General features: G+C 39.0%; 1 protein-coding gene across 5 annotated transcripts in view; it reads left to right on the top strand.

Moving 5' to 3' along the window:
* LOC101171060 (cadherin-1-like) overlaps nt 1-26,139 on the top strand; it is a 42,955-nt gene that overhangs the window by 10,595 nt on the left and 6,221 nt on the right. For 2 of the 5 annotated variants that reach the window (XM_023963127.2, XM_078931703.1), the window contains exons 6-18: nt 210-365; nt 779-923; nt 3,059-3,231; nt 3,539-3,667; nt 3,906-4,091; nt 6,403-6,647; nt 7,023-7,165; nt 8,228-8,319; nt 8,405-8,537; nt 8,742-8,963; nt 9,494-9,627; nt 9,703-9,846; nt 9,943-10,840. In XM_023963127.2, the coding sequence (XP_023818895.1) occupies nt 210-365; nt 779-923; nt 3,059-3,231; nt 3,539-3,667; nt 3,906-4,091; nt 6,403-6,647; nt 7,023-7,165; nt 8,228-8,319; nt 8,405-8,537; nt 8,742-8,963; nt 9,494-9,627; nt 9,703-9,846; nt 9,943-10,161 (2,121 nt within the window). In that variant the 3' untranslated portion in view covers nt 10,162-10,840. Of the gene's footprint in view, nt 1-209; nt 366-778; nt 924-3,058; nt 3,232-3,538; nt 3,668-3,905; nt 4,092-6,402; nt 6,648-7,022; nt 7,166-8,227; nt 8,320-8,404; nt 8,538-8,741; nt 8,964-9,493; nt 9,628-9,702; nt 9,847-9,942; nt 10,841-16,893; nt 17,310-18,097; nt 18,213-19,774; nt 19,864-20,097; nt 20,302-21,722; nt 21,864-22,148; nt 22,305-22,765; nt 22,893-23,730; nt 23,904-24,209; nt 24,339-24,526; nt 24,713-26,139 lie in introns of those variants that run through there. The other 3 variants (XM_004086174.5, XM_078931704.1, XM_078931705.1) reach the window with 3 other exon arrangements.

The following is a 26,139-nucleotide window of genomic DNA, read 5'->3' on the forward strand; positions in this document are numbered from 1 at the left end:
TTAGTTTGGTCAGATCCATGATGATATTTTTCTTAAAGTCAAATTCAAAAGTTAAAATACTTAAATTTTCTACTGCTAAGTTGCACTTAAACATCAGCTTTTGTCTCATTTGTTTGTGAGACATTTCAACCAGATTTAACTCATGTTGTTTGCTAAAGAAAAGTTAATGTTGTTGTGGGCGGGTTTTTATTGATTCTTGGTTTGTTCAGATTCGCTCCAATGAAGACCAAGTTAAGAAGATCATCTACAGCATCACAGGTCCAGGAGCCACTGAAGATCCTGTAGGACTCTTTACAATGGACAAAGACACTGGTGATCTGTATGTTCATCAGAGACTTGACAGAGAGAAACATGCACATTATACAGTAAGAATAAGCTACAGTTTTTCTTTTTTTTCATTATAGTTTTGTTTTGTACGAGTTTTGCCAGGTAAAAACCAAAAATATTTTTTTAAGGGGAATATAAATATTATTTGTAACTGTTACTGAAGTCAGCCATCTTTATATTTTTTCCACACTCCCCACCAGTGTTGCCAGATTGGGCGGTTTTCCACCCAATTGGGCGGTTTTGGTTCTAAATTTGCGGGTAAAAATGGTTTTGGGTGGGTAGGCATAATCTGGGCGGTTTTAGGGTAGGTTCGCCGTTTTTTTCTTCTTCATGAATTTAGATAATGAAGTCTTATAATTGTTAAAGTTGTTTGTAATTTCTTCACAATAAGATGGACATTAGCTTGTTTTTTCTTGGACAGTAACACTTTGTTCTTTGTATTATTTTGTAGCTCTTTGCACACGCTGATGTTGCTGGGTCAAGCCAAGCAGAGGATCCTATGGAAATCATCATCAATGTAATTGATATGAATGACAACAAACCTATTTTTGAACAGACATCCTATGTGGCAGAAGTTGCTGAATCCTCACCAAAAGGTAACATCAGTGGATCATTTGTTTTAACAAATAATAGTTTTCTATTTTGTATCATAACCTTTTCTGGTTAAACAGTTGAATCCAGAGCAGGTTCTGGGTCTCATTAATTGTTGTTAAAGTCCAGTGAACAGAACAGAATCAGATAAAGTAAATAATCAGGAGTGGAGATGGTGAGGTTGACCTACACAAGTTTGAGTCTTGAAGGATAGCATTTTCTTTTCCTACAGTGCTAGATGTTCACTTTCAGAGAGTTTTGTTTTTTCTGCTGAGCTGTGAACTCTGACGCTGGTGTTAATCCTGTTCTCCAAATACTTGTTACTTTTGCTCATTGATTATGAGAAGTTTCTTCCTCTAGAGCTATTTTTTCTGGAAGTGAGTGGATGTCAGAGCTGCAGGTAAACTTTAGTCATGATTTAGACTTTTAATACTGATGGAAGCAGAAATAAACTGATGTGTGTAAAGTTTGTTTTAGGTTTACTGATGTGTTCATTCATCATGGCTGCATAGTCAATGCAGAACTACTGGCAGACATGGTCACATTGGCTATTATCTATTTCAGTCTTTCTGTATTTATATAGCATAATATAACACAAAGTGCTTTACACAAGAAAAATCAAATGGCATAAAAACAAGCACAAAACCATAAAAGTAAAGCCCCCATACAGAAGCCTTAAACCCTTTCACACCTTCCATCCTCTTGACTGATGGAGATAAACATTGGGAAAGAGGCTGAGCATGGACAACGTTTGTCGGTATTATGTCTGCACGATATGTAAGATACTCGCGACAAGTGATATTCGTGATCAATATTGCGATGACGATATCGATTGCAATACATGAACAAATAGCAAAGCAACCAAAAACATCATTTCCATTTCACTGAAAAAGTTTAATTTAAACAAGTTTTAACCCCAGTCTACATAGGAGGCAAACATCTAACATACAGTGGCGGACAAAATTGTTGGTACCCCTCAGTTAAAAAAATAAAGTCTACAATGCTCACTGAAATGACTTGAAACGTTCAAAAGTAGCAATAAATAAAAATTGATTCAGATAGTATTTAACTTAGGAAGTTGATCAGAGAGAACAAACAATGGTGTCTATAGGCTAGCCTCCTGAAAACCTCCAAAACTGGATTATAAGGAAAGAACACAAAAACCTTAAGACACAGCTCATATGAGTCATTTAAGAAATTCTGCAATTACAACGTTGAAGTTGAACATTTACCCAAGATTGTGCATGGACAACAGAAGATTTATATCCGTGAACAACCCAAAGAGAGTTATTTGGTTATTATTGATTTTCTAAAATCTAAAATCTTCCACTTTCGACTTCTCCCATCAGGGGTCGCTACAGCGAACAAGTCGCATGGTAAATTTGGCAATGTTTTACGCCGGATGCCCTTCCTGACGCAACCTTCTCAAACCGGGCTTGGAACTGGCGTAGAGAAGGGAACAGGGAGCAGCCCGGAGTTGAACCCGGGTTTCACGGACGGAAGGCGCCGCAAACCAGCACGAGCTAAACTGGCTCCTTCTAAAATCTAAAATACTGTTACTATATATTTCCTGACTTTTATGTAAAGAACCCAGAGAGGGTCATATGTTTTCACTGATTTCATAAAGAATGTTATTATATATTGGCTGATTATCGTGGTCTTGGTGAGAATTTGTGTAGCAGAGTTCTGGAGAAGCCAAAGGTTCTTAATACTATTTTGTTTTTGGTGGAAGACCAGCAAGCAAGGAGTTACAATATCAATTCTACTGATGATAAAAGTATCCATCACCAGCTTCTCTCTCCAAGAGAGAATTGGACAGACCCAAACCAAATCTCTAAGATGATAAAAAACAATTTCACCTACTTAACGTTAGGGATAAGTTGGCTCTGAGTCAAATAATGCCCAGCTTTCTGACTGGTTCTAAATAACTTAATTAAAGTTCTTTTAGTTTCAAAAATTGTCCCTCTCTTGACATCAGAACCAATAACTATAATATCAGTATTCCATAATTCCATAACTCTACTATTTGATCACTTCCTTTGACAGATTAACGACTTGAAAATCTTGTGGCCCAAAATACAGGAAGGGGTTTGTCATTAAAATCCAATTTTAATTGTGCTGTAATATTTGACCTCTTCAGGGACTACAGTGATTCAGGTTAAAGCCACTGATGCTGATGAACCAGGCAATGACAACTCAATTATCAGATACACGATTCTGAGCCAGGAACCTAACCTTCCCAGTGATTCCATGTTTGCCATTAACACCAACAATGGAGCCATCATGGTTGAAGGTGTTGGTTTGGACAGAGAGGTAATGATTTTGAATAAATCTTCTTGAAAGAAAAGTTGTTTATAGAGTTTTTATTATTTTATGTATATTTTATGGATTTACCCTTCAAACATTAAGATGTTTTTGTTTTTTTTATTTCACTTTGTTTTTTATCCTTTTACTAAACTGTGGAGAAAAATTCACATTTTCTGGTAACTGAATTTTTAGTGTTATCAAGATGGTTATTTATGTCTTTGTTACTCCAATGTTAGAGGAGAAAAAGTTTCTTGTATCTGCTGCAGTTGTTGATGATGATGATGATGATGATGATGATGATGTGCTTTAACAGAAATATCCTGAATACACTCTGGAAATACAAGCAGCGGATCTGGTTGGAACTGGATTAACTGGACAAACAACAGTAGTTTTGAAAGTGAAGGACAGCAACGACAACCCTCCAGTCTTTACTGCATCTACTGTGAGTACAACACATGTGACTGTTTGGTTAACAAAAATGTCTGGAAGGGTTTTGACAAATTCAAGTTTTCTTTGAATAAATAATGATGTTTCATTTTTATTTAGAGCATTAAGGTTATTCTGTAGGAAGTTTTTCAGCCTTTTACTGTGTGACAGCTGTGAATATTTCATGTTTTCAATTTAATTTTGGTTTTGTGAGCAAACCCTCCTTGAGCCTTTCATTCTTTTACCTTTTCCAGTATCAGGGAGCAGTTGATGAAAACGCAGTGGGGGTTCTGGTTGTTAAAATGTCAGTAACTGATGAAGACGAACCAAACACCCCAGCATGGAACGCTAAGTTCAAGATTGTCAGAGGAGATCCTTATAATTTGTTTTCCATAGAAACAGGAACCAACAAACAAGAAGGAATCCTTAAAACTGCTAAGGTAAGAAAACAAAGACGCTTCTGAAAGATCCTGTTTTCAAGTTGGACAAACTCTGTTTTGTTTTAAAAGTAAAGTTTGGTACTCAGCAAAAGTACAGATGTTTTGTCCTAAAGATGTCCTTTACACTGATAACTACAGGTGTTTATTGGCACGTAGCTAATGATACGATACATATCATAATGTATCCCAACAATGCACCAGAAACAACATTTCACGATTTCTTTAGAGAATGACTTGCAAGAAAAATTCTGAATACTAATACATCTTTTACCAGGATACAATCGTAAAATACATTTGTTTTAATGATCATAGCGTTAAGCACTGCAATGCGTACCATTTTGTTTAATGTTACTTAGGCAAATTCATGATGCTTTTCTTATGGTAAATTAAGAAATAATTTTTCAACACTTAATGTTTGATTTTCACAAAATATTTTTCAGTTTAAGAAAAAGAATTGTGCCTAACCTACAGGGTTATAAAAGCCATGCCCAATTTGAGTATCCTACCACACTGCTCCAGTTCTTATCAACAGTGTGACTCACCAGGATGTCGAAAGTTAGCGGCGACTTGTCCATGATGGTGATGTGGCTGGGTTGGAGGCATTTGTCTGCAATCTTTTTACTGCAGTATGAGCGGAAGATAAACAGCTTTTCATTGCAATCCACTGAAAGTCGCTGCAGCACCATATTCCTTGCCTGGATGGAAGATGACAGCGTTCATAAAACTAAAGCAAAAGCTTCCTCTGTAAGCATTAATGCCCTCAGTCGAATGGTGACTGCAGAGAAGCTTCTCCAAGCTGGTCATTAATTCATCACTTGAGTCGCCTTGTTTCCATGGAAATTCAGCTGCGTCTTCTTGACTATCGGAGTTCGTTTTCCAGCTTCCTCCACTTGTGAACTATGGATTCATTCATCTTGAATTCTCTCGCAGAAGCTTCCATGTAGAGCCCTGCGCGGGACTATTTTCTTCATCCCGCTCCCGCCCGCGCTCGCTGAATTTCTGACCAATCCCGCCCGCTCCCGCAACGAATGCGTTACACTCCCCCCCGCACCCGCAATATGTATGTCCACTCCCGCCCGCACCCGCAAAACTCATAGAATTTAGTCCCACACAGTAATAGAGATGCATTGATTTTGTATTGTCTCCCGTCCCGCAGGAAAAAAACACGTATTTTTATTGATATTATTAAAGAGATTCATGTCCCTCCTCCAGCCTCATCTTTTCATACATTCCTCTTTTGTGTAATGTGCAACTTAAATATTAAATATATTTTCCCAAATCCTGTTCGGTTAAAAGTGTGCGTGTGTGCGCGCGCAGACAGACGGCCTGAAGCGCGCTCTTAGTAAGAGGCGGGGCGGGGCACGCCCCCAACAACAGGTTAGATGACAGTGGCCATTGGGCGTCTCTACCTGGTGCCTTCACGGAGCTTCAGTACATAAGACTCCAACAGCTGCACAGCCTAACGTAGTCCGCTAAAATATATTCATGAGATATTCATGGCAGTACTGATCCCGCGGGGTTTTTTTTTTTTTTGCTGCCTGCTCCCGCCCGCAGCACAATTCAAACCGCCCAATCCCGCGAGATTTGGATTGGGTCCCGCCGGGTCCCGCGGGACCCAATCCAAATGCAGCCCTCTACTTCCATGTTCCCCCGTGTAGCTGATAGCTTCCAGTTTAAACTGTGCTTCAGTCTTCTACGTCCCACAACAACACATTAGGCGCACCACCTCATAGGGCGCCCCCTACATTTTGGAGATAATGTAAGGCTTATGTGCTTTATGGTTGTGAAAATACGATAATTAGAATCCTTGGCTGTGAGGATTAGTTAAAGTTTCACTCGCTTGGCTTCCAGCATTTTGACTGAGACTACAGTCAGTGTAAGCCGTCCACAAAGCACCTAAATCTGTGTTTTATATGGTCCCAGCACCAAGTTGGCACAAAGTTATAGTACCCATCACAAGTAAAAACTTCATTTTCCATGTCTCATTGATCTTTGTAACAACCATGGTAACTACAGTAACCGCGAGGCTGAATAAACATCTTACAAGGCGGTTCTCCTGATATTCTATTGTTTTGGTTCAGTGTGGAGCTGCTGGAAGAGGGTCGGTGTGATATGCAGCCAACTAGTAGAGGTTTAAGTGTAAAACAAAAGATGCTGAACTACATGTTAGCTTGTAAATAACTAATTAAATATTGTCTCTGCTGCAGTTGATGTCGATACAGGTATCACCAAATGAAGAATTGTAATATTTCATTGTATCAATTTTTTACTTGCACACCCACTGATAACTGCCTTTTTCTTCAAACAATAGGGACTTGACTTTGAGAAAAGCAGAACACACACTCTGATGGTTATTGTGGAGAACGACGTCCCTTTTGCCATTCCACTGACCACCTCTACCGCCACAGTGGTGGTGATTGTGAAGGACGTCAATGAGCCTCCGATCTTTAAAGAAAAGGAGATGACCGTTCAAAAGTCTGAGGACCTTCCTGTGGACAGTGTGATCATGAAGTCTGAGGCAGAAGACCCAGACTTTGCACGTGAAAACACTGTCAAGTAAGATTTTTTACTCTCCTCTTTTGGACTTCTAAATAAAAAAAAGCCTTTTTAGTTTGTTTTTTTTACTGTTGAAAAATAGAAACTTAACAAGGAAATTAATTTTATTAATGTGTCAGTTAATCAAAATCTGACCAGCCCAGAATTACAGAGAAGGAAGTGTTTTAAAATCCTTTAGAGGATTTTAAGTCTCTAAATGTAATTTTATCCTTTTTTTTTTTTTTTACATACAATTGGTTTACACACAGTTGTTCCATGTTGTAAACATGTATTAGATTCAGTATTATACAAACACAAACATTCTTAGAACGTTATTCTTTTCAGTGCCTAAAAATGTACGAATGATTTTTGTAATGAATCCATTTTTATGTGCAGGTATAAAATAGTTGATGACCCTGATAACTGGCTGAAAGTGGATGAGGATTCAGGGCTGGTGAAGGTGAAAAGCCTCATGGACAGAGAGTCCTCTAATGTGAAGGAGAATAAATACACGGTGCTCCTTGGTGCTTATGATAACGGTAGGTGGAAAGAGAGAGAAATTGTTGCTGGCTGTAAGTTATTTTATGTGTGAAGTGAGATTTTATGGTCAGTTAGGAGGTTATTAAAAGTGCAGACAACTTTTTTTTTTAATCTGCCAATGAGTGAAATGCACAACTTGGACTTGAACTGTAGTTTTCCTTACATATAAAAATATATATACATATATTGGTGTGGCCATTGAGAGGTTAAAGTTCTTATTTGTAAGTCTGTTGTGTACAATAATAAAAATAATAATAATAATAATAATAATAATAAAATCAATATTGCACGGTGGCGCAGTGGTTAGCACTCTTGCCTCACAGCAAGAAGGCCCCTGGTTCAAGTCCTGGCTGAGGGACCTGAAACAGAACACCATTGCATGTTCTCTCCATGCATGCCCGGGTTTCTCCCACGATCCGAAATATGCTTCATAGGTTAATTGTTTACTCTAAATTGTCCATAGGTGTGAGTGCGTGGGTGTGTGATTGTGGACACTCTACCCTGCGACAGACTGGCGGCCTGTCCCCTGCCTTCGCCCACAAGTGGGCGGGATAGGCTCCGGCAGCCCCGTGACCCCAAAAGGGAATAAACGGAATAAGATGAATGAATGAATAATGTGAGAGAAACTTAAAGGACGGAGCAAAAATAAGGAACCAAAATAGAAACACGAATAAATTTGCGGGAAAAAAATGTGCAATCAATAAACAAAATAAATACAAAAATAAATTAAGGGAAACATTTTTTTCTTTTTTTTCATTTATTTATTAAAGAAAATGTCATTTTTAAAATTGCTGTCAAAGGAAAAAGACCTTTTGACAAGCTAAGTGCTAGTTATCTGCAGACCAATGCTCCACCACTATTCTCTCCTGTTTAGAACTGTTGGTGACTTTCAGTCTTGTCAGAAAAAAACTGTAACTGTAACTGTGCATTTTTCTATTTTTATTTCAAATCGTTTTTTTTTTAATTTGCTAGAAAGCATCAAAGTTTTGAGGTTAAGAGATCAACTGTTATGAGAAAAAATTGCTCCTGGTTTTACTGATGTTCATCTGTGATCTCACCAGATCCAGTCCCAGCCACTGGAACTGGCACGTTGATCATTATACTTGAAGATGTCAACGACAACGCCCCAGCGATTGTAGAACGGGAAACACAGGTGTGTGTTTGCTTTTTAGAGCCATTTAGGTTTACATTTTTCAGGAAGAACTGCACTGAGACTGACTGTGATTGTGTTTCCTCAGATTTGCAGGCACAAGCGGACTCCAGTGCTGCTGAGTATAGTGGATAAAGACGAAGCCGCTCATTCTGCTCCGTACAGTGTGGCCGTTCATGAAAAGTACTCAGCCAACTGGACGGCTAAGATGAACGAAAGCAGTACGAACACTGTTCCCTTGAATGTTCACGTTTGAAAAGAAAAAGCTTTTTTTTTCTACCACTCAATCTCTCATGTTCTTTGCATAAACTAAATCCTGAAATCATTTAGCAGCATCTCTGTGATGTTTGTTTTTAAAATGGCAACAGTAAATGGAAATTATGCTCAAGTTGAAACTGAATTTCCTTCACTTCTCTGTTCTGTAGAAACTGGAATCGAGCTGTTTTTAAAGTCGGACATTCCTGAAGGAAAATACAAAGTGGTCCTGAGGGTCGCAGATCGTGGTAACCTGGACCAAGAAAGCTCCATCAATGTAGAAGTTTGCACCTGTTTAGAAAATGGACTTTGTTCTCTGGCTAGAATTGGTGGGCAAGAAGAAATGTCTCCATATATTTGGGGAATACTTGGAGCTCTGCTGCTGCTGCTGGGTGAGTAAGCTTTCTCAGAAATGAAAGAATGTATGGTGTTGATGGAGTTGTTTGGGCCTTTTTTTTCTTCTAATGTAAAACTAGAATCTTTCTAATTAAAAAAAGGGTAGATTGTCACATTAGTTGCCCATGATAATGTTCATCATTTATAAACCCAGATGATTAAAAATAGTGGGTAAAGGCCAGTTGGTGTGACAAAGGTGTTGGCTTAGTAACCAAAACTGGACTGAACAGGAAAATCTGAGAGAAACAACCATTTGTGGGACTAAACATGTTGGAATTATTTGACTATTAAAAAGCTCAATGGATCCAAATGTCAGGTTGGGTGTTTTGAACAAAAGGAGGAAATGAGAGGAAGACGGGGCATACCCTACCTGGAGCTGCTGGTGGGAAGATGAAGGGAGGACCCAAAAAGAGGGAATGTGATGGAGGTGTCAGAAACATGGAAATGTTACATTGCGTTGTGTTACTGACTTTAATGATGATTAATAAACCAGCCCACCAGTTTCTAATAAAGCTTTTTGTTTCAGTAATTGCTGTTTTGGGGTTGTATGCATACAATAAACGGCAGAAGAAAGGAGAAATCGGAGAGCCGTTTGAGAAAGATATAATCAGAGACAACATCTACCACTACGCTGAGGAGGGAGGTGGAGAAGACGATCAGGTAAACACTATAGATCTGACAAAACACTTATGCTAGCAAGATTTTGTGCTTAGAATCTGCTCTTTTGTTCATCAGAATTTTGATCTGAGCGTTCTTCACTACGGCCTCGACAACAAACCCGACGTATTGCGGAGTGATATGATGCCTGTGACCATGTCTCGCCCCACCTACCGAACTTTGCCCGGCAACCCAGACCAAATTGGCAACTTTATTGAAGACGTGAGTGATGCAGACAAGCCTCTGTAGGCACGTCTGTTTTTTTTCTTTAGAAATGATTTTAAAATGTCCCCCCCCCCCCCCCCCCCCATCCTCCAGAACTTGAAGGCAGCAGACGAAGACCCCACCGCGCCCCCCTATGACTCGCTTCTAGTGTTTGACTACGAGGGTGGGGGCTCGGACGCAGGAAGCCTCTCGTCCCTGAATTCTAGCAACAGCGGAGATCAGGACTACAACTGCCTCACCGAGTGGGGCCCCCGTTTCAAGAAGCTGGCTGACATGTATGGGGGAGGAGAAGATGACGATGACATGCTGTGAAACCACAGACCCCCCTCCACCAGACTCTGTTGATGACTCCACTCAGAAACGACCTGCAGAGTTCAGTTTTCAGTGACGCGCTCTTTTCAGCCCCCTCCCCTCCACAGGCTTTTTTGTGGCTTCTTCTAAGTTGTACAGATGTTGGTCTTTTTTTTTCTGGAACTTTCTGGGGATGCTGAATGCACTGGTAATGATGGGATCAAATTTAACCTTTGAGCTATCTTAGATGACCCCACCCTTACATAAACGTGTTCTCCCTACCATGACAAAGGTGGATAAAGGTGGAAAGATTTCATGTAATCCATGGACACCAGTGAAGATCACAAATCATTGAAGAAAAAAGGTTCAGCGCACTGTCTAGTGGGTATAGATGACCCAACTCCCAATGTTAAAGTGCCTAGGATAGCACAAGGGTTAAAAAGTACAGTACTTTGTGTTCTAGGTTTTTATTTTTTTATTTTTTTAAATCTTTTAATATTGTTTGAACTAATTTGAAACAAAATGAAATCCAGCCAGCCATTACTGATGAGCTGTAGAAGTTTAAAAGACACTTTTTTTTACAAATGTTGCAGAAATATTAAATACACCGCTGTGTGAAAGATTCTTATGTTGCCGGCAAAAAGACTTCAAGACTGGTTTGACTGGTTTATTTTTTACATAAACCTTTATGAATACAGAAGATGGGTGGTCTGTTGTTTTACTTCTTGAACATTTTTAGATGCTTTCAGAAGAGCCAACAACAGAACTTCATTGAAGGAGCTTCCTGTATTCCTGTTGGGTCCTAATCTGCTGGCTGCAGCAGGCATGGGAATTCATCAGTATTTTGATCCATTGTAAAAGCATTCCCAGTGGTCTTTTAATAATGACTATGCCCTTTTTTAGCCAAAATAAAAATGTGCAGAGCAGCCAAAGTTCATTAGAAATGTCCCTCTTTAGTTGTGGGCAGGATCGTTGGCTTCTGCTTATATCCCATCATCCCTTTGTTTATTCTCTCCTGCTAGATTAGAGCCCCTTATAACACCAAACTAACATTAGCAGTGCAACAAAAATGAGCAATATCGGAGCTATTCAGCTGTACAAGTTTTAGCCAGATGCTAACTCGGGACAAGGAAAATTATAATAAAATTATAATGTAGCTACTTGTCTGGAAGTGGATGCAACAGAAGGGGGCGGAGCAGAGAGACTTTGGCCCACCCATTCAAGTGGTGTAACAAAAGTATATGTATATATATATATATATATATATATATATAAATATATATATTGTAGCAACGCAACGAAGAACGAGGCAGAGATAGGAACTTTGCAGAACTGCCTTTTTTATTCTCCCAGAACAGTGTAACATGCAGTGGGGTCATTCTCCTCGCCCCCCTCCTCACTTACGATGCAGGACAAAATAAACCACCAGGGTAAAATAACTAACACCGAACGGAAGAACAGTCAGACAATAAAACACAGATTAAACCCACACACCCACTAAGATCAGGCCAAAACCAGCAGAAGAAATTGCATCCACAATCCTTTGCGCTACCAGATCTGACAGCATACCAATGGGTGTGTGACCGTCACTACAATATATATACCGTAAATTACAAGCCACACCCACCCTTTTTGACGTGTTTAATTAGTTTTATACATACACAAGCCGCGTGTCAGAGTACAAGCCGCGCATGTGTTAGGCGATATTGTCATCCTGACAGATCACGGCCAGCATCCCAGAGTGAGTGCAATTCATTAGCACACTGTGGGTGGTGCCAGCTTTGCCTCTGGCTCATGTATTTGAGTGTATCGACATCTGTCAAACATCATGGACCTCTATTCTGTTCACAAGTTCCTCAGTTATGGTGTTTTTATTTCATTTTTTTTTTTACTTATTGACAATCTAGGTATCATACATAAAATTACAAACAGTAACCATATAATCAACATTACATCCCTCAGTTATGATGAGGAAATTTACATCCGCGATTCCACATTTCCCATGAGTCTTAGGGGCTAAAGGCGGGGCCAATGCCCGGCTCGCCATTCTGTTGTACGTGTTTAAGAATGAGCAAGTATCAGCAGTGCATGGAGGGGTGAACAGGTACAGCTCTCCTTCCGCTTGTGTCGCGGCAGCGTTATGGGAGTAACAGGGCTGGTTAAAAAACACACCGGTAAAATACAGCAGCGGCGACTGAAAAGCGCGCGCCTCAGCGCGATACACGCGCCTCAGTGCGGCGCGTGCGTCAGAATTCAGAAGCCTCTGCACTCCGCGGACGCCTCTGCGCTCCGCTCCCGCCCCGCGCGCTCCTTGTCTCCCCTTCCTATCTACTCCGACACCTCTGGCCAGGGCAGCTTCAAGGAGGAGCACTTCGCCCCCATTGCGCCGGTGGAAGGAGCAAATCGTTTCTGTGCAAAGCAATCGGACTTAATACTGTACGTTTTGTGTATGAGGGGCGGGTGCGTTGTTACGTGTGGGAGCCTTCAGACTGCCATCGGCCCCGCAGCTCAATCAACAGGAGAAGATGTCTCCAGCTCACACGGAGGCTGTGAGCTTTTCAAAGCAAAATTCCGGTTTTACGGTTTCCTTAGAAACCGTAAATGGAGTGTAAATTCACTCCATGCGCTGTTCTCTCCGTCACACAGCAAACCGGCTTTTCCAAACCCGTTGGTGACGGTGGACTTTTTTACGCTGCTTTTAACGATTGCTTTTAACTTGAAAGCTTCATCATATTGTAGCGGCGATCTGGTGCAAGTTGGGTCTAATGGCACCAAAGGATTCTGGGATGCGGCCGGGCATGCGTGTTTCATTTTGTTGAACCATGACTGAAGTGTCTAAGACCTGAAGTCAAGTCCATGCTGTTTGGCTGCTTAGAGGTGTGTTGAATATAAATGCCTTGTGCTTGGTGTTAGATAAAGAATTCAAACTATTCACTGAGTTCGACAGTACGTACATGGCGGCCGCTAATTAAATCCATAAATTAGCCGCGTCACTGAATAAGCCGCAGGGCTGTAAGCGCAGGAAAAAAGTAGCGACTTGTAGTCCGGAAATTACGGTATATATATATGTATATATAAACAAATTAATTGTATTGATCATTTGTTTTCAGTTTTACCCTTTTAAATATCATTAAACCTGCTGAAAACGTTCAAAGGTCTCCTGAGTCGTGAGATGAGAAAGGTCTTCAAAAGCTCCTGCATTGGACATGCGTGAAACAGCACAAGTATAAATTGTTGTAACAATGGAAAACCTACACTTTTAAATGATATTCCACCTTGTACCACAGGTTTTACACTATCAAGTGTGTTAAAAGTAATTCTTGAAGAAATGTAATATTCAAACACATATTTTATAGATCTTTAAGCATTTGTCTGTACTCTTCCTGTGTGTTTTAGTCCAGAAAATAGCACCATCTAATGAGGTCAATTATTAGGCTCATTCATGAAATTCATGAATATGTGACCTCATGTGAATATGAGTCCATTTCATGTAACAAGAATGTGACTTTTGATGTCCAGATCCCAGATGTGGGAATAAAGCCACAGACCAACACAAAGAAGTCAGTCAATTTTCAGTCTTGAAGAAATCTGACACTGCCTGTTGTTTTGCTCTCTGGACGCAGCCTCCTATCCATTCCTCTTCTGTTCTTCTCTCCATCTCCTACAGACCCTTTCACTGGTTAAGTGGTGGTCACTGTAAGCTGATCAGTCATGTGCTGCCCCCACATCCCTCTGTCTTCTTGTGGGATGGATAGATGACTGATGGAAGGCCTAGAGATAACATCACTTAATTGCTTTTAAAAAAGTCCCCTGTTATTTATGGTTTTTGACTCCAGATTATGCAGCTACTGTAATAGGAATGCCCCCCCCCCCCCCCCCCCCCCTGCTGACAGTGTGAAAACTACATTCAACCAAATACAACGTCACAAACAAGAGAACTTTGATTCTATGAACATGAATCTTGCTGAACAATGACTGTCTTAAAAAATAAGACTTAAGGTATGTTCACACTGTCCTCAGCAAACGACCACCTTCAATGAAAAGTCTTTGTAAACGTGTAAACGTGTGTTTATGAGGTCTGCTTTCAAAACTCTTGCATTCAAACTATTCAAGTTTCTACAACTGTGTTTGGGCTCTATCTCAAAAAGGTGTGGCCATTGAATGTACGTTGCCAGTCAAACTTTGACCAATCAGGGACTCGGATTTAGTAGTGATGCTTGAATATGATTTATCTGGTGAATCCAGACATAACGACGAGCCTGACGACGTCTGTGTTTGTTTTTCAAATAAAGACAATTTAGTCCACTATCCTGACATGATGTTAATCCATATTCGGCATTGCAAGGACGCTAGCAATGAACCGAACCATTTTTATATTTGTGCCCAAATTGCGCCCTTTTCCAACTGTAGCTAGAGGACATGCACTCGTAAATGGTAGAAAAAGAAGAAGCGGCTACCTGCTTCTCCAGCGTAAACACCATGAGCTAAATGCACATTCTTGACCACGCTTCAAATGCCTGATGTGTACGTAGCTTAAGGCATGACTACATTTGTCACAACTGCCCCAATTTACAACTTTGTAAAAAATTTTCTTGCATGTATTTTGAATTATGTAAATTATACTGAATGTGTTTTACAGAAAAGCCTGTCCGTTAAAAGACTTGTACTTTATCTGTTTGTAGAAATGGTTGAATTTTTGTTTACCGTTTATTCTGACTAATTTTACCATCTTTTGTGAAAACACACAAATTGCTCTCTGGTTATTTTTTATTAGTGCAGGAACTAAGTCAGTGTGACTTATTACTAGTTGTCATTGGCAGAAACTCCAAGCAGCAGAAGCTTTACTTTTTTCCTCCGACTTCTCAAATGCAGCGTCTTTAAGATGTTAGGGACATTACTCCACTTTCTAGGTTTCAGATTCCAAGGCTTTTAGAACCCAGCTAAGGCTTTTAGACTCTATTACCCAGAGCATTAATCGCACATAATAAATGCAAGAGAATCACCATGATCCTTCTCTGTGGGTTTGTGGGACATCAAATGTAGAGACATAGAAGGATGAAAAGATAGATTGGTAGTTCTCATGACAGCAGACTTGATTTTGTTCTTTCTTTCAAAAAAACGGGTGACTGATTTACGGTGTTGGAGATTAAATGGTTTCAGTGCTCATGTGCCAGAATCATTGTACTTACTTCCTCCATAAGTTACAAGTTTCTGTTACTTATCTGAAATTAAACCCCATGGTTGACAGTGGTTCACAGTCGAAATCTATTTTAAGGTACTTAAAATGTATTTTACAAACTAGAAATATCAGAGTTAAAAACCTTTTTTTTTTCCCCGAATGGAGCAACCGCCTTTTTATTAGGCACACCTGTCCAACTGCTCATTAATGCAACTTTCTAATCAGCCAATCACATGGGACCAACTCAATGCATTTAAACATGTAGACCCGGTCAAGATGATCTTAAGTGACTTTGAACATGGCATGATTGTTGGTGCAGACCACCTGGTCTGAGTATTTCAGAAACTGCCGATCTACTAGGATTTTCACCCACAACCATCTCCAAGGTTTACAGAGATTGCTCCAAAAAAGAGAAAATATCCAGTGAGCAGCATTGGTGGAAATGCCTTGTTGATGCCAAAGGCAGAGGAGAATGGTCAGACTGGTTCCAGCTGATAGAAATGAACAGGAACTCAAATAACCACTGGTTACAATCGAGGTCTGCAGAAGAGCTGATGGCTACATCCAGCACGATACCGCACCATATCATAAAGCTGGGATCAACCCTTCCCTGGCTCTGGGACGGGACAACCCTCTTGGGGCCCCCGGTCGCTCTGGGTGTCATCCGCTGCGGCTGCGGGTTCTGGGGTGGGGGCTTGTCGGCCCTGTCCTATGGGGGGGCATTCTGGGGGGGGGGGGCACTATTGGAACGGGACCATGGGGGGTTGACTGGTCAGGGTCTCCGCTCAGGCAATCGGCGGTTGCCCCTACCGGTTGGCTGCCTCGGTCCCTTCGAGGCCTGACCAGAGCTCTTCCAGGGCCGGCGCTTGGGGGTGCCAAGCGCTGGGCCCCGCCAATTTCCAACTGTTGCCAACTGTGGCCAACTGGGTGGTGATGGGGCCCTGCCCCACCTGAGAAGGGTGCCCATTCATTGTGTGAACTGACGTGTATATTTTGTGCATTTTAGCTTTTTGCACAAATCTATCTATCTCTCTCTCTCTCTCTCTCTCTCTCTCTCTCTCTCTCTCTCTCACTCTGTCTTTTATTTTAATTTTAGCAGATCTTAGAAACCTCATTTGATTTATTCTATCCACATAACACCAAGTATTTTCCAAAAAGAAATGACAGATGCAATAGATTCATGTGTTCTTGCTGTGTAACTCTGTGGCTAACTAACACTGCATACAAATGACAATATTTAAAAATACATTTGTACGTGATAGATAATGGTGTCTGTTTTAAACTCTGTCTCGCCATGTAAATGATCTGGTGAACAAAAAGGGAAGTTGAAACTTCAGTAAACTTCCATAGTGGATTTTTTATTCCTTCTGTTAATTGTTTTTTTACATACCTCGCTCTTATTTGTTTGTTTTTTCATTTTGAATGACCCAAACTATTATCAGTTATTTTTAGACTTTCTTTAAAATGGGAAAGATTAACTGTTTATTTAGGGTTGGGAATGAAGGAGAAATGCTGAAGCGTGTGAAACTGCGTGGCTGTGGGAGGTTGTCTGCATGGGGAAGTCTCTCCAACAATGTGTTGTGCTGCTGAAACCAGGATGTCAACGACTATATCTGCCTTTTATCTGCTATTTTCTAGCCAGCGACTGAACAGAAACTTCAAGTATCAGTCCCTGCAGGTGTGGTAAGGATTTCTGACCATATGAGGAAGGCGGAAGTCACGCACCTGTGAAATACGTCACGCCCCGACAAGTACCTGCAGTGACTCGTCCGGCTGAAGACACTCAGAAGCTGAAAGCCTTTGCAGCAGCTAGACGGACGTGAAAACACCCTGAGGATTACTTTTCAGGAGACTTTTAAACTGCGTTTTTTATTTTTCTTCTCCATATTTGTTTTTCATTTCAACCGGAGTACAGAAAAGAGCTTTAACACACAAATGGGGACCGCTTGGATTGCGGTTTTTGGAGTTTTTTTCTTCATTCTTGAGGTAAGTGTAACCTTTTTGTTTATACAGACTACCTACGTTGTGCGTGTAGTATTATTTTATGAGTAGATTTTTTATTTTTATTTATAAACTCATTTTAAACATTTTTCCTGATTTTAAACCTTTCTGGATTAAATGTCGCTTGTCCTCGAAACTGCTTTATTTGGTAAATGGAAGGTCAGATTTACAACAAATGAGGGCGGTTGGTTGACTAAACATAAAGTGGTTTTTAAGAAAGAAAGTTATTGAGTATTGGTGTTAAACGTTTGGTGCGCGTCGTCGTGTGCGCTTTTTCTCCTCTTCCCAAACGAACTTTGCGTCGAAGTCGCTTGAAGGGCCTCGCCCTTTTACCGTTGATGACGTCAGACAGGTGAAATAGTTTCAACTCCGTCTGACCGAGTTTTACCGAACGTTCCCGAGCAGATTGCATGTGTTTTACGTGTTAATAGTTTAACCTTAACCTTAAAATGAGACTAAAACTATATAATAAGCACGTTCCCAAAAACTGGCAGGAATACACGGTTTATTTATTCGATAAATATTTGTCATTCTTTTAAACGGCCTTAAAAGTAAACCGTTTCTCCCCTTTGGTAAATGCTTGTTGTTGTTTTGTAGTTGTTGTTGTTGTAAGCAGTTCTTTGTTGCTACATGAAAAAAGATAATCCATGCTACAATTTGTATTTTCATAATAAAAATACATTTTTTTAATACCCTTTTTTTTCTAGTTTTTTGCAAAGTATGAAGAATAGATATGACTTTTGTCAACCTCGTGATTTTGCCATTTTTTCCTTGTAGGTCTCAGTTGTGTCGACCACACAGGAGTCGCCATGTAAACCTGGATTTGAGTCAGATTTGTTAATATTCAAAGTGAACAGGAAGCATCTGAAGGCAGGCACAAGACTGGGCAAAGGTATGTTCATCAAACAGTTACTGCTTCATGCTTCCTGGATGTGGTTGTGCTCATCATTGATGTTTCACATGGAAAAAATCAGGTATTTTCTGTTACGACTTTGCTCCAAAGGAGTTCTCAGTGATTGTAGCAGCGTTGTGGATTAGGCCTGTGGAGTAATACTGAAGTGGTGATCCAAATCGATACAAGGTCAACGATCCGCAGATCGAACCATGATTCTGATGTTTTAGTCAAAATCTATCTTAATGATTTCTAATTTATTTCTTTTTAGTGATGAAATAAAATGAAAATGTGTATTTAAACCTGCATTTATACCTTTTAGTTAGAACAGCTTTAATACTAAACAAAACAAACATCACTGCATTTTACAACAAATTCTGAAAATGTTCTCCATAGTTTTTACATCCCCAAAGTTTTGCAGACTAGTTATAGTAGACAGATGACAGGAAGACAGTTAATGAAGACACAGGAACACCTCAATTAAAACGGCCCTGTTACAACTAGAAAACATCTGAACTGACAGTTTGACAGACTGACATTTTTTTATCACGATTGAAGGAACTTGATTACAATATTTTCATAATCTTTAATTTCATTCATCTTATTTGGGTTCATTAGGTTCATTATCAGTGTGTTTGTAATTGTTCTAACACAGAGGACAGATTTATTTACTCTCTGTGACAGCAGCACATGCAGTTTTTATATTTCATGCACTTAAAATTCAGCATTATTCAGTATTTTTGACTGGTTATTGTTTGAAGTGTATTTTTACTACAGTCCTTTGGATTTATAAAGATTACAAATTAGATATGTGAGTATTCAGATGCTTGTTACAGCCCTATTGTGGATTATGTTACATAATTTTATTAACATGAAGTTTTCTCTTGTGATGCTGTTCTGTAAAGATCAGAACAATAACATTTTCATAAGTCAATGTGCTGGTTTTAAAGTATTGTCCACTAGGAGGTTATAGTTACATTATCAATTGCTTGTTAAAGAAGAGTTAGTCATTTTCAAGCAGGTCTTTCTTTACTAATAATGCTGGATAAGCACATTTTTGGGGGTGAGTTACTTGAAGTCATTATGGTAATTGTTTCCTGAATCTGTAGAAACTTAACTGAAACAAATGTTTATCTTCATAAATGCTGCAATAAAGAATAAAGTATTAATATGGATCTGTATTTACATCTGCAGCTCTGAATGCAACATTTGGTTTGATGGTACAGACAAAAAGAGTCCTAAATCATGACCACAAAATGAACAGGATTAACCAGCAGGTCATATTTTGGTATTTAAGAGAAGACAGTATTTTAAACTTACAATGTGATACAAATGGAGAAATTGTCTCTATTATATTTTAGTTGGCATGAACTAAGTTCATTATCGGTGTGTTTGAAATTGTTAAATAAAAGTGGGAGAATGCAGAGGACAGATGGCTGGAGAAAGATGATTTGTTGTGGCTAATTTTAAAGGAAACGACCATAAATCAAAGAATAATCTATTTGTATTAGAGATTTTTTTCTGTCGTTTGATCCGTGCACTTTGTCGTTTTCTTCTTGTAGTTGGATTCACTGACTGCACAGATCGTATAAGGTTTCTCTTCAGCACAGATGACAGTCGCTTTGTGTTCACTACTGATGGAGTATTAACTGTAAGTAACAGTCTTGACATAAAATCAAAGTTCTCTCATTTATTTTTTAAATTGATTTTCTCAAAAAAAAAAAACTTCAGAAGTGACAAAGTCAAGTCTTATTCTTGTCTGATGCTTTTTTAAATCCAATCCTTAACCTTCACTGCTTCAATGAACATTCAAGTTCCGTTTGAGCTTTTGGCCCACTTCAGATTTATTTATTACAGTTAACTTTTTTCATGTCCTATATTTTAGGTGAAAAGAGCAGTTGTTCTCCATGAAGGACATCTGGACTTTTTTGTCCACTCCTGGGACTCACAGGGCAACAAAATGACTGTTCCTGTCATGGTCCTGCGACATGGACATCACCATGTAAGCAGAGATGCTGAGCGGCACCATGGAGGCCACAGACACCAGAACCATCACAACACTGAAGTGGATTCTGCCGATACCAAAGAGGTAAGTTCAGATGAGCAATAGAAAGGACCCTGCTGCATGTTGCTTGGACTGCTAATGCTTGTCATTTGCATGGAAAGTTCCACGTAGCAGCTAGGCTTGATGCACGATCACGGTGCATTGTCCAGTCTGGCCTTCTTGGGTTTCAATCAGAGAAACCTTCCTTTCCAATCTCACCTTTTTCAAGGTATCCATAGGTGTGTAACAATGTAGTCTATAGTCGGAGCACTTTTCATTAACCCTCCTAGGGGTTCAAAGAAGGCAGTGTACTCTGTACTGTTGTTTGGCCCATAGGGAAGACCACAATAAGAGACTTGTCTCTGACAGATGTAGGCACTAGAACACAATCTTCTTCATCAACTGGATAAGATGAGAGATGTAGGCGGGCCGATTTATAAAACTGTGGATATGGCTGAGCCTGGTCTTGAACGGTTTCATGATGGGACCTTGGTGATGTAAGTCCAGGGGATGAAGCAGATCTTGATTTGAATGTTTCAGCTGGATGAATGTGAACCACTCTTCTCTGAGACCCTTCAAAGATTCCAAACAAGACCTCACAGTGATTGTAGGAGTAGTGGGAAATAAGCCTAAAACATCAAGGCAGGAGTTGGTTGATTTCAAAGCAGCTGGAATGACAAGAAATCCATTGGTTATACATTACAGCGCAATGGTTTAACATACTGCTCGCAAAGTACCGCTGCTTTCAGTCCCACTCCAACTATAATTTTTTCTATTGGAAAATCGTTTCCAGTGACTATATATTCATTCATGTATTTTTATTTATGATCATGCCATTTCAATCAAACAGCTTGTAATTTTTGAGGACATATTTCCTGCAGCACAGCAGGAGTTCATTAGCAGTTTGCGTCTGGGTTGTGGGTGGGACTAACTGATTTACTCTTCTGCAAGCTTATCGCACCTCACAAGACCATGCTAACAAGCAAAAACAAAACAAAAAAACAGCGTGCATTATCAGAGCTAACCACCTGCACAACTTTGGAGTCAGATGCCAGCTCGGAAGAGGATAATGGAGACATTGATGGATCTATTTGTCTGCTAGCGGATTCTTCAGAATCGGAGTGGAGCTGGGGGGCTTTGGCCCACCCATGGCAGTTGCGTCACAAACCTTTTCAAACAGGTTTTTTACAAGTTTCTGATCCAACACTATTTGAATAAAGAAATAATCAGAAATGCAGTTTTGATACAAAATATTACAGTAATCTAATTTATGTGAAGACATTTATTCACCCAGGATGGCTCAATAGCAGAGGTGTGGGTTTCTCAAATAGTGATGATCTCAACCATTACTATCTTTAACTTCTTGGTTTAATAAATATTCAGGTTTTTTTTCTCTGCATGTTTGTTTTAATTAACACCTAATTTCATTCTGGAAAACAAAATGCCCTTTTAATATTTGTTTTTAGACTGCAGGACATCCAGATGTGGCCGTCCTTTATTTTCCCAAGTCGAGTAAAGGACTGAGGAGGAGGAAGAGAGACTGGGTCATCCCTCCAATCAATATTCCTGAGAATAGCAATGGACCCTTTCCACTTAAAATGGTTACGGTAAGAAACACCTAAATCTGCTGCAGAACTGTTATTCCCTTTTTGGATTTGATCTTTGAATGATTTATTTCAGTTTTTAGTTTGGTCAGATCCACGATGATATTTTTCTTAAAGTCAAATTCAAAAGTTCCAATACGTAAATTTGCTACTGCTAAGTTGCACTTAAACATCAGCTTTTGTCTCAGATGCTTGTGAGAGATTTCAAACAGATTTGACTCATGTTGTTTGCTAAAGAAAAGTTAATGTTGTTGTCGGTCGGTTTTTATTGATTCTTGGTTTGTTCAGATTCGCTCCAGTGAGGACAAAATAAAGAAGATCATCTACAGCATCACAGGTCCAGGAGCCAATGAAGATCCAGTAGGACTCTTTACAATGGACAAAGACACTGGTGATCTGTATGTTCATCAGAGACTTGACAGAGAGAAACAAGCACATTATACAGTAAGAATGAGCTACAGTTTTTTTAAATTTTTTTTTAACCTTTTGTTTTATTTTTATTTTCCTTATAGTTTTGTTTTGCCATGTGAAACCAAAAGGATTTTTTAAGGGAATAAAAATATTATTTGTAACTATTACTGAAATCAGCCATCTTTATATTTTGCTACACTCCCCACACAGAAAATCAGGTTTGCTGATGGATATCACAGAAAATTAAATATAATCCCTCCAGTGTGCAGTCAAACTGTTATCAAAGACTCTCATCTTGTTCCTCAGCACAGCACTGTTGAAGATAAAACATGGATGTTCTGTTCAAAACATAAACTTCGTAGTAATAAACATAAATACTAATTAAGCTTAAATTGTTTAAGTCTTATTTTCTAGTAATTTGTTCACAATAAGACTAACTTTACCTTGTTGTTGTTTTTTGCACAGTAAAACTTTTTTCTTTCAATTTTTTGTAGCTGCTTGCACACGCTGATGTGGAGGATCCTATGGAAATCATCATCAATGTCATTGATATGAATGACAACAAACCTATTTTTGAACAGACATCCTATGTGGCAGAAGTTGCTGAATCTTCACCAAAAGGTAACATCAGTGGATCATTTGTAATGTTTAAACAAATAATAGTTTTTATTTTGTATCTCAACCTTTTCTGGTTAAACAGTTGAATCCAGAGCAGGTTCTGGGTCTCAGTAATTGTTGTTAAAGTCCAGTGAACAGAACAGAATCAGATAAAGTAAATAATCAGGAGTGGAGATGGTGAGGTTGACCTACACAAGTTTGAGTCTTGAAGAATAGCATCTTCTTTTCCTACAGTGCTAGATGTTCGCCTTCAGAGAGTTTAGTTTTTTCTGCTGAGCTGTGAGCTCTGATGCTCGTGTTAATCCAGTTCTCCAAATACTTTTTACTTTTGCTCCTACTAAATAACTATTAAAAATGGTCAAATTAGCTAATAGCCAGATTAAAAAGATGGGTGTTGAGGTTTTTCTTAAAAGCATCAATACTCTCTGCGGCTCTAAGGCCCTCTGGCAAACTGTTCCATAAACGAGGGCCATAGTGCTGAAAAGATGCAGTTTTGGTTTTTAGTCAGTGGTTGGTAGACTAGAACCAGAGGGTCTCAGAGTCCACGAGGGTTCATATTTTACTAAAAGATCTGACAGATGGGAAAGCGCTAGACCTTTTAAAAAACTATTAAAAGTATCTTAATACTGGTTCTAAATAACTTAATGAAAGTTCTTTTAGTTGCAAGAAATCTCTGTTGGCTTCAGAACCAGTAACTATAATATCAGTATTCCATATATTGTTGTACGTTTCTACTAATTAATCACTTCCTTTGACTTGAAAATCTTGTGGCCCAAAACACAGGATGGGATTTGTCATTAAAATCTATTTTTTATTGTGCTGTAATGTTTGACCTCTTCAGGGACTACAGTGATTCAGGTTAAAGCCACTGATGCTGATGAACCAGGCAATGACAACTCAATTATCAAATACACGATTCTGAGCCAGGAACCTAAACTTCCCAGTGATTCCATGTTTGCCATTAACTCCTTCAATGGAGCCATCATGGTTGAAGGTGTTGGTTTGGACAGAGAGGTAATGATTCTGAAATATATTTTTTGAAAGATCAGTGGTTTATAGTGTTTTTTTTTTTAGTTTTTTATTAGACATTGTTACAAATGACAGATTTTTCTTTCATGAATTAACCTTCAAACTTCAACATACGTTTTTCTTTTTTTTCAAGTTTTACTTTGTTTTTTATCATTCTATTACACTGAAGACAAATTCAGATTTTCTGTTACCTTAATTTTTAGTGTTATCAAGATGGTTATTTATGTCTTTGTTACTCCAAAGTTAGAGAGAGAGTTTATTTGAGCTGTCGATGATGATGTGGTTTAACAGAAATATCCTGAATACACTCTGGAAATACAAGCAGCGGATACAAAGGGAGAAGGATTAACTGGAAAAACAAAAGTAACTTTGAAAGTGACGGACAGCAACGACAACCCTCCAGTCTTTACTGCATCTACTGTGAGTACAACACATGTGACTGTCTGGAAGGGTTTGACGCATTCAAGTTTTCTTTGAAATAAATAATGACGCTTATTTTTTAAAGAGCGCATCAAGGCTATTCTGTAAGAGGTTTTTCAGTCTTTACTGCATGACAGCTGTAAATATTTCATGTTTTAAATTTCCTTTCATTCTTTTACCTTTTCCAGTATCAGGGATCAGTTGATGAAAACGCAGTGGGGGTTCTGGTTGTTAAAATGTTAGTAACTGATGAAGATGAACCAAACACCCCAGCATGGAACGCCAAGTTCAAGATTGTCGGAGGAGATCCTGATAAATTCTTTTCCATAGAAACAGGAACCAACAAACAAGAAGGAATCATCAAAACTATTAAGGTAAGAAAACAAAGACGCCTCTGAAAGATCCTGTTTTCAAATTGAACAAATTCTGTTTTGGTTTAAAAAGTAAAGTTTGATACTCAGCAAATCCAGGGGGGTATTCCAGGAAGCAGGTTATGCTAGCTCCCACGGTAAGTTTGAGGCTAAGGAAGTTGATAACCTCAGTTTTCGGTTCCAGAAATTGAGGTATGTTTCAGGGTGGGTCAAGTTGCCATAGCAACTCATGCTCTGAACATAACCTGGTTTGGAGCAGGTTTAGTTGAAGGTTAGTTTGTTTACAGAGAGGTGAAGCAGCATGGCGTGTCCATTTGAAGATGATTTAGTGGATGAAGAAGCTCAGATAATACTTTTTCCACCATGAGAGGGTGATAAGACCACATATGGATGTTGGAAAATTCAACTTTTTCACTTTGATCTAACTTAATTATTTGCTTCAGTTAAGATAATTAAAAATCTTTTTTTTGTTAAGTCAGTTTAAAAATTACACGTATTTATCAGACAGTTATTTTACTTTCATTCAAATTAATTCAATGAAGTAGGTGTAACTTTGGTGCTGCTGTTAGATCGGCACCGCAAGGGATTGTGGGATACCATTTCCTTTGCCTGTCTGGACGGATTTTGGTTTAAGTGTGGCTTTTTGACCAAATTTTTTTAGTTGTTTAGTTGTTTTACTGTGTTTTGCCATGTTTTGCTGAGTTATCTTGTCCTACTGTGCTTATGTCTCTGCACCATGAGTAAGAATGAAAGAGAGGATGATGAGTTTATATTACCCCTACTGATCAGCAGAGTAATGTTAAAGACGGACAATTCTTTAATGAATTTGAGCGCAACGTGCATTTTTTCCCCGTCCTTTTTATTGTTATAAAAATGAGTATATCTGCCGGCTCATACTTAGACATATGAGATATCAAGAAATATAATTAATTAAGATGGAAAAAAATATTAATTGAATTGGAGTAATATGACATTTAGTTGGATAAATACATAAATTTGAGTTGAATAAACAATTATTGAGTTTTATAGACGAAAGAAATTAGGTTGATTAAATTTAACTCAATTATTTGTTACCAATAGAAGTATTTCATTTAAGGTGGCAAAATTGGATAAGTTATATATATATATATATGCGTCACAAGGAAAATGGAAATAAGATCAGAAACTTGTGCGTTTACTTTGTCTGTTCTTCTACTACAAGCAGAAACTCTTTCTTTTGATGATGCAGCCGTGTTACTTTTTTGATGGACGTATAATCTTCATACGCCGTCATTAAAATCTCAGACTCCGTCTCACTAAAGTATTGCGCTCTCTTTGGTTCTCCACGCATTTCCATGGTGACTCCGGAAATCGGCGATCTATTGAGAATGTCTTTATGTACCTTCCGTGCACGAGCATTTACCCAGGGTTACCAAGTCGGGCGCAATTAC

The sequence above is a fragment of the Oryzias latipes genome, chromosome 15, assembly GCF_053564925.1.
Source record: "Oryzias latipes strain Hd-rR chromosome 15, Olatipes_Hd-rR_3.1".
In the NCBI taxonomy this organism is placed as follows: Eukaryota; Metazoa; Chordata; class Actinopteri; order Beloniformes; family Adrianichthyidae; genus Oryzias; species Oryzias latipes.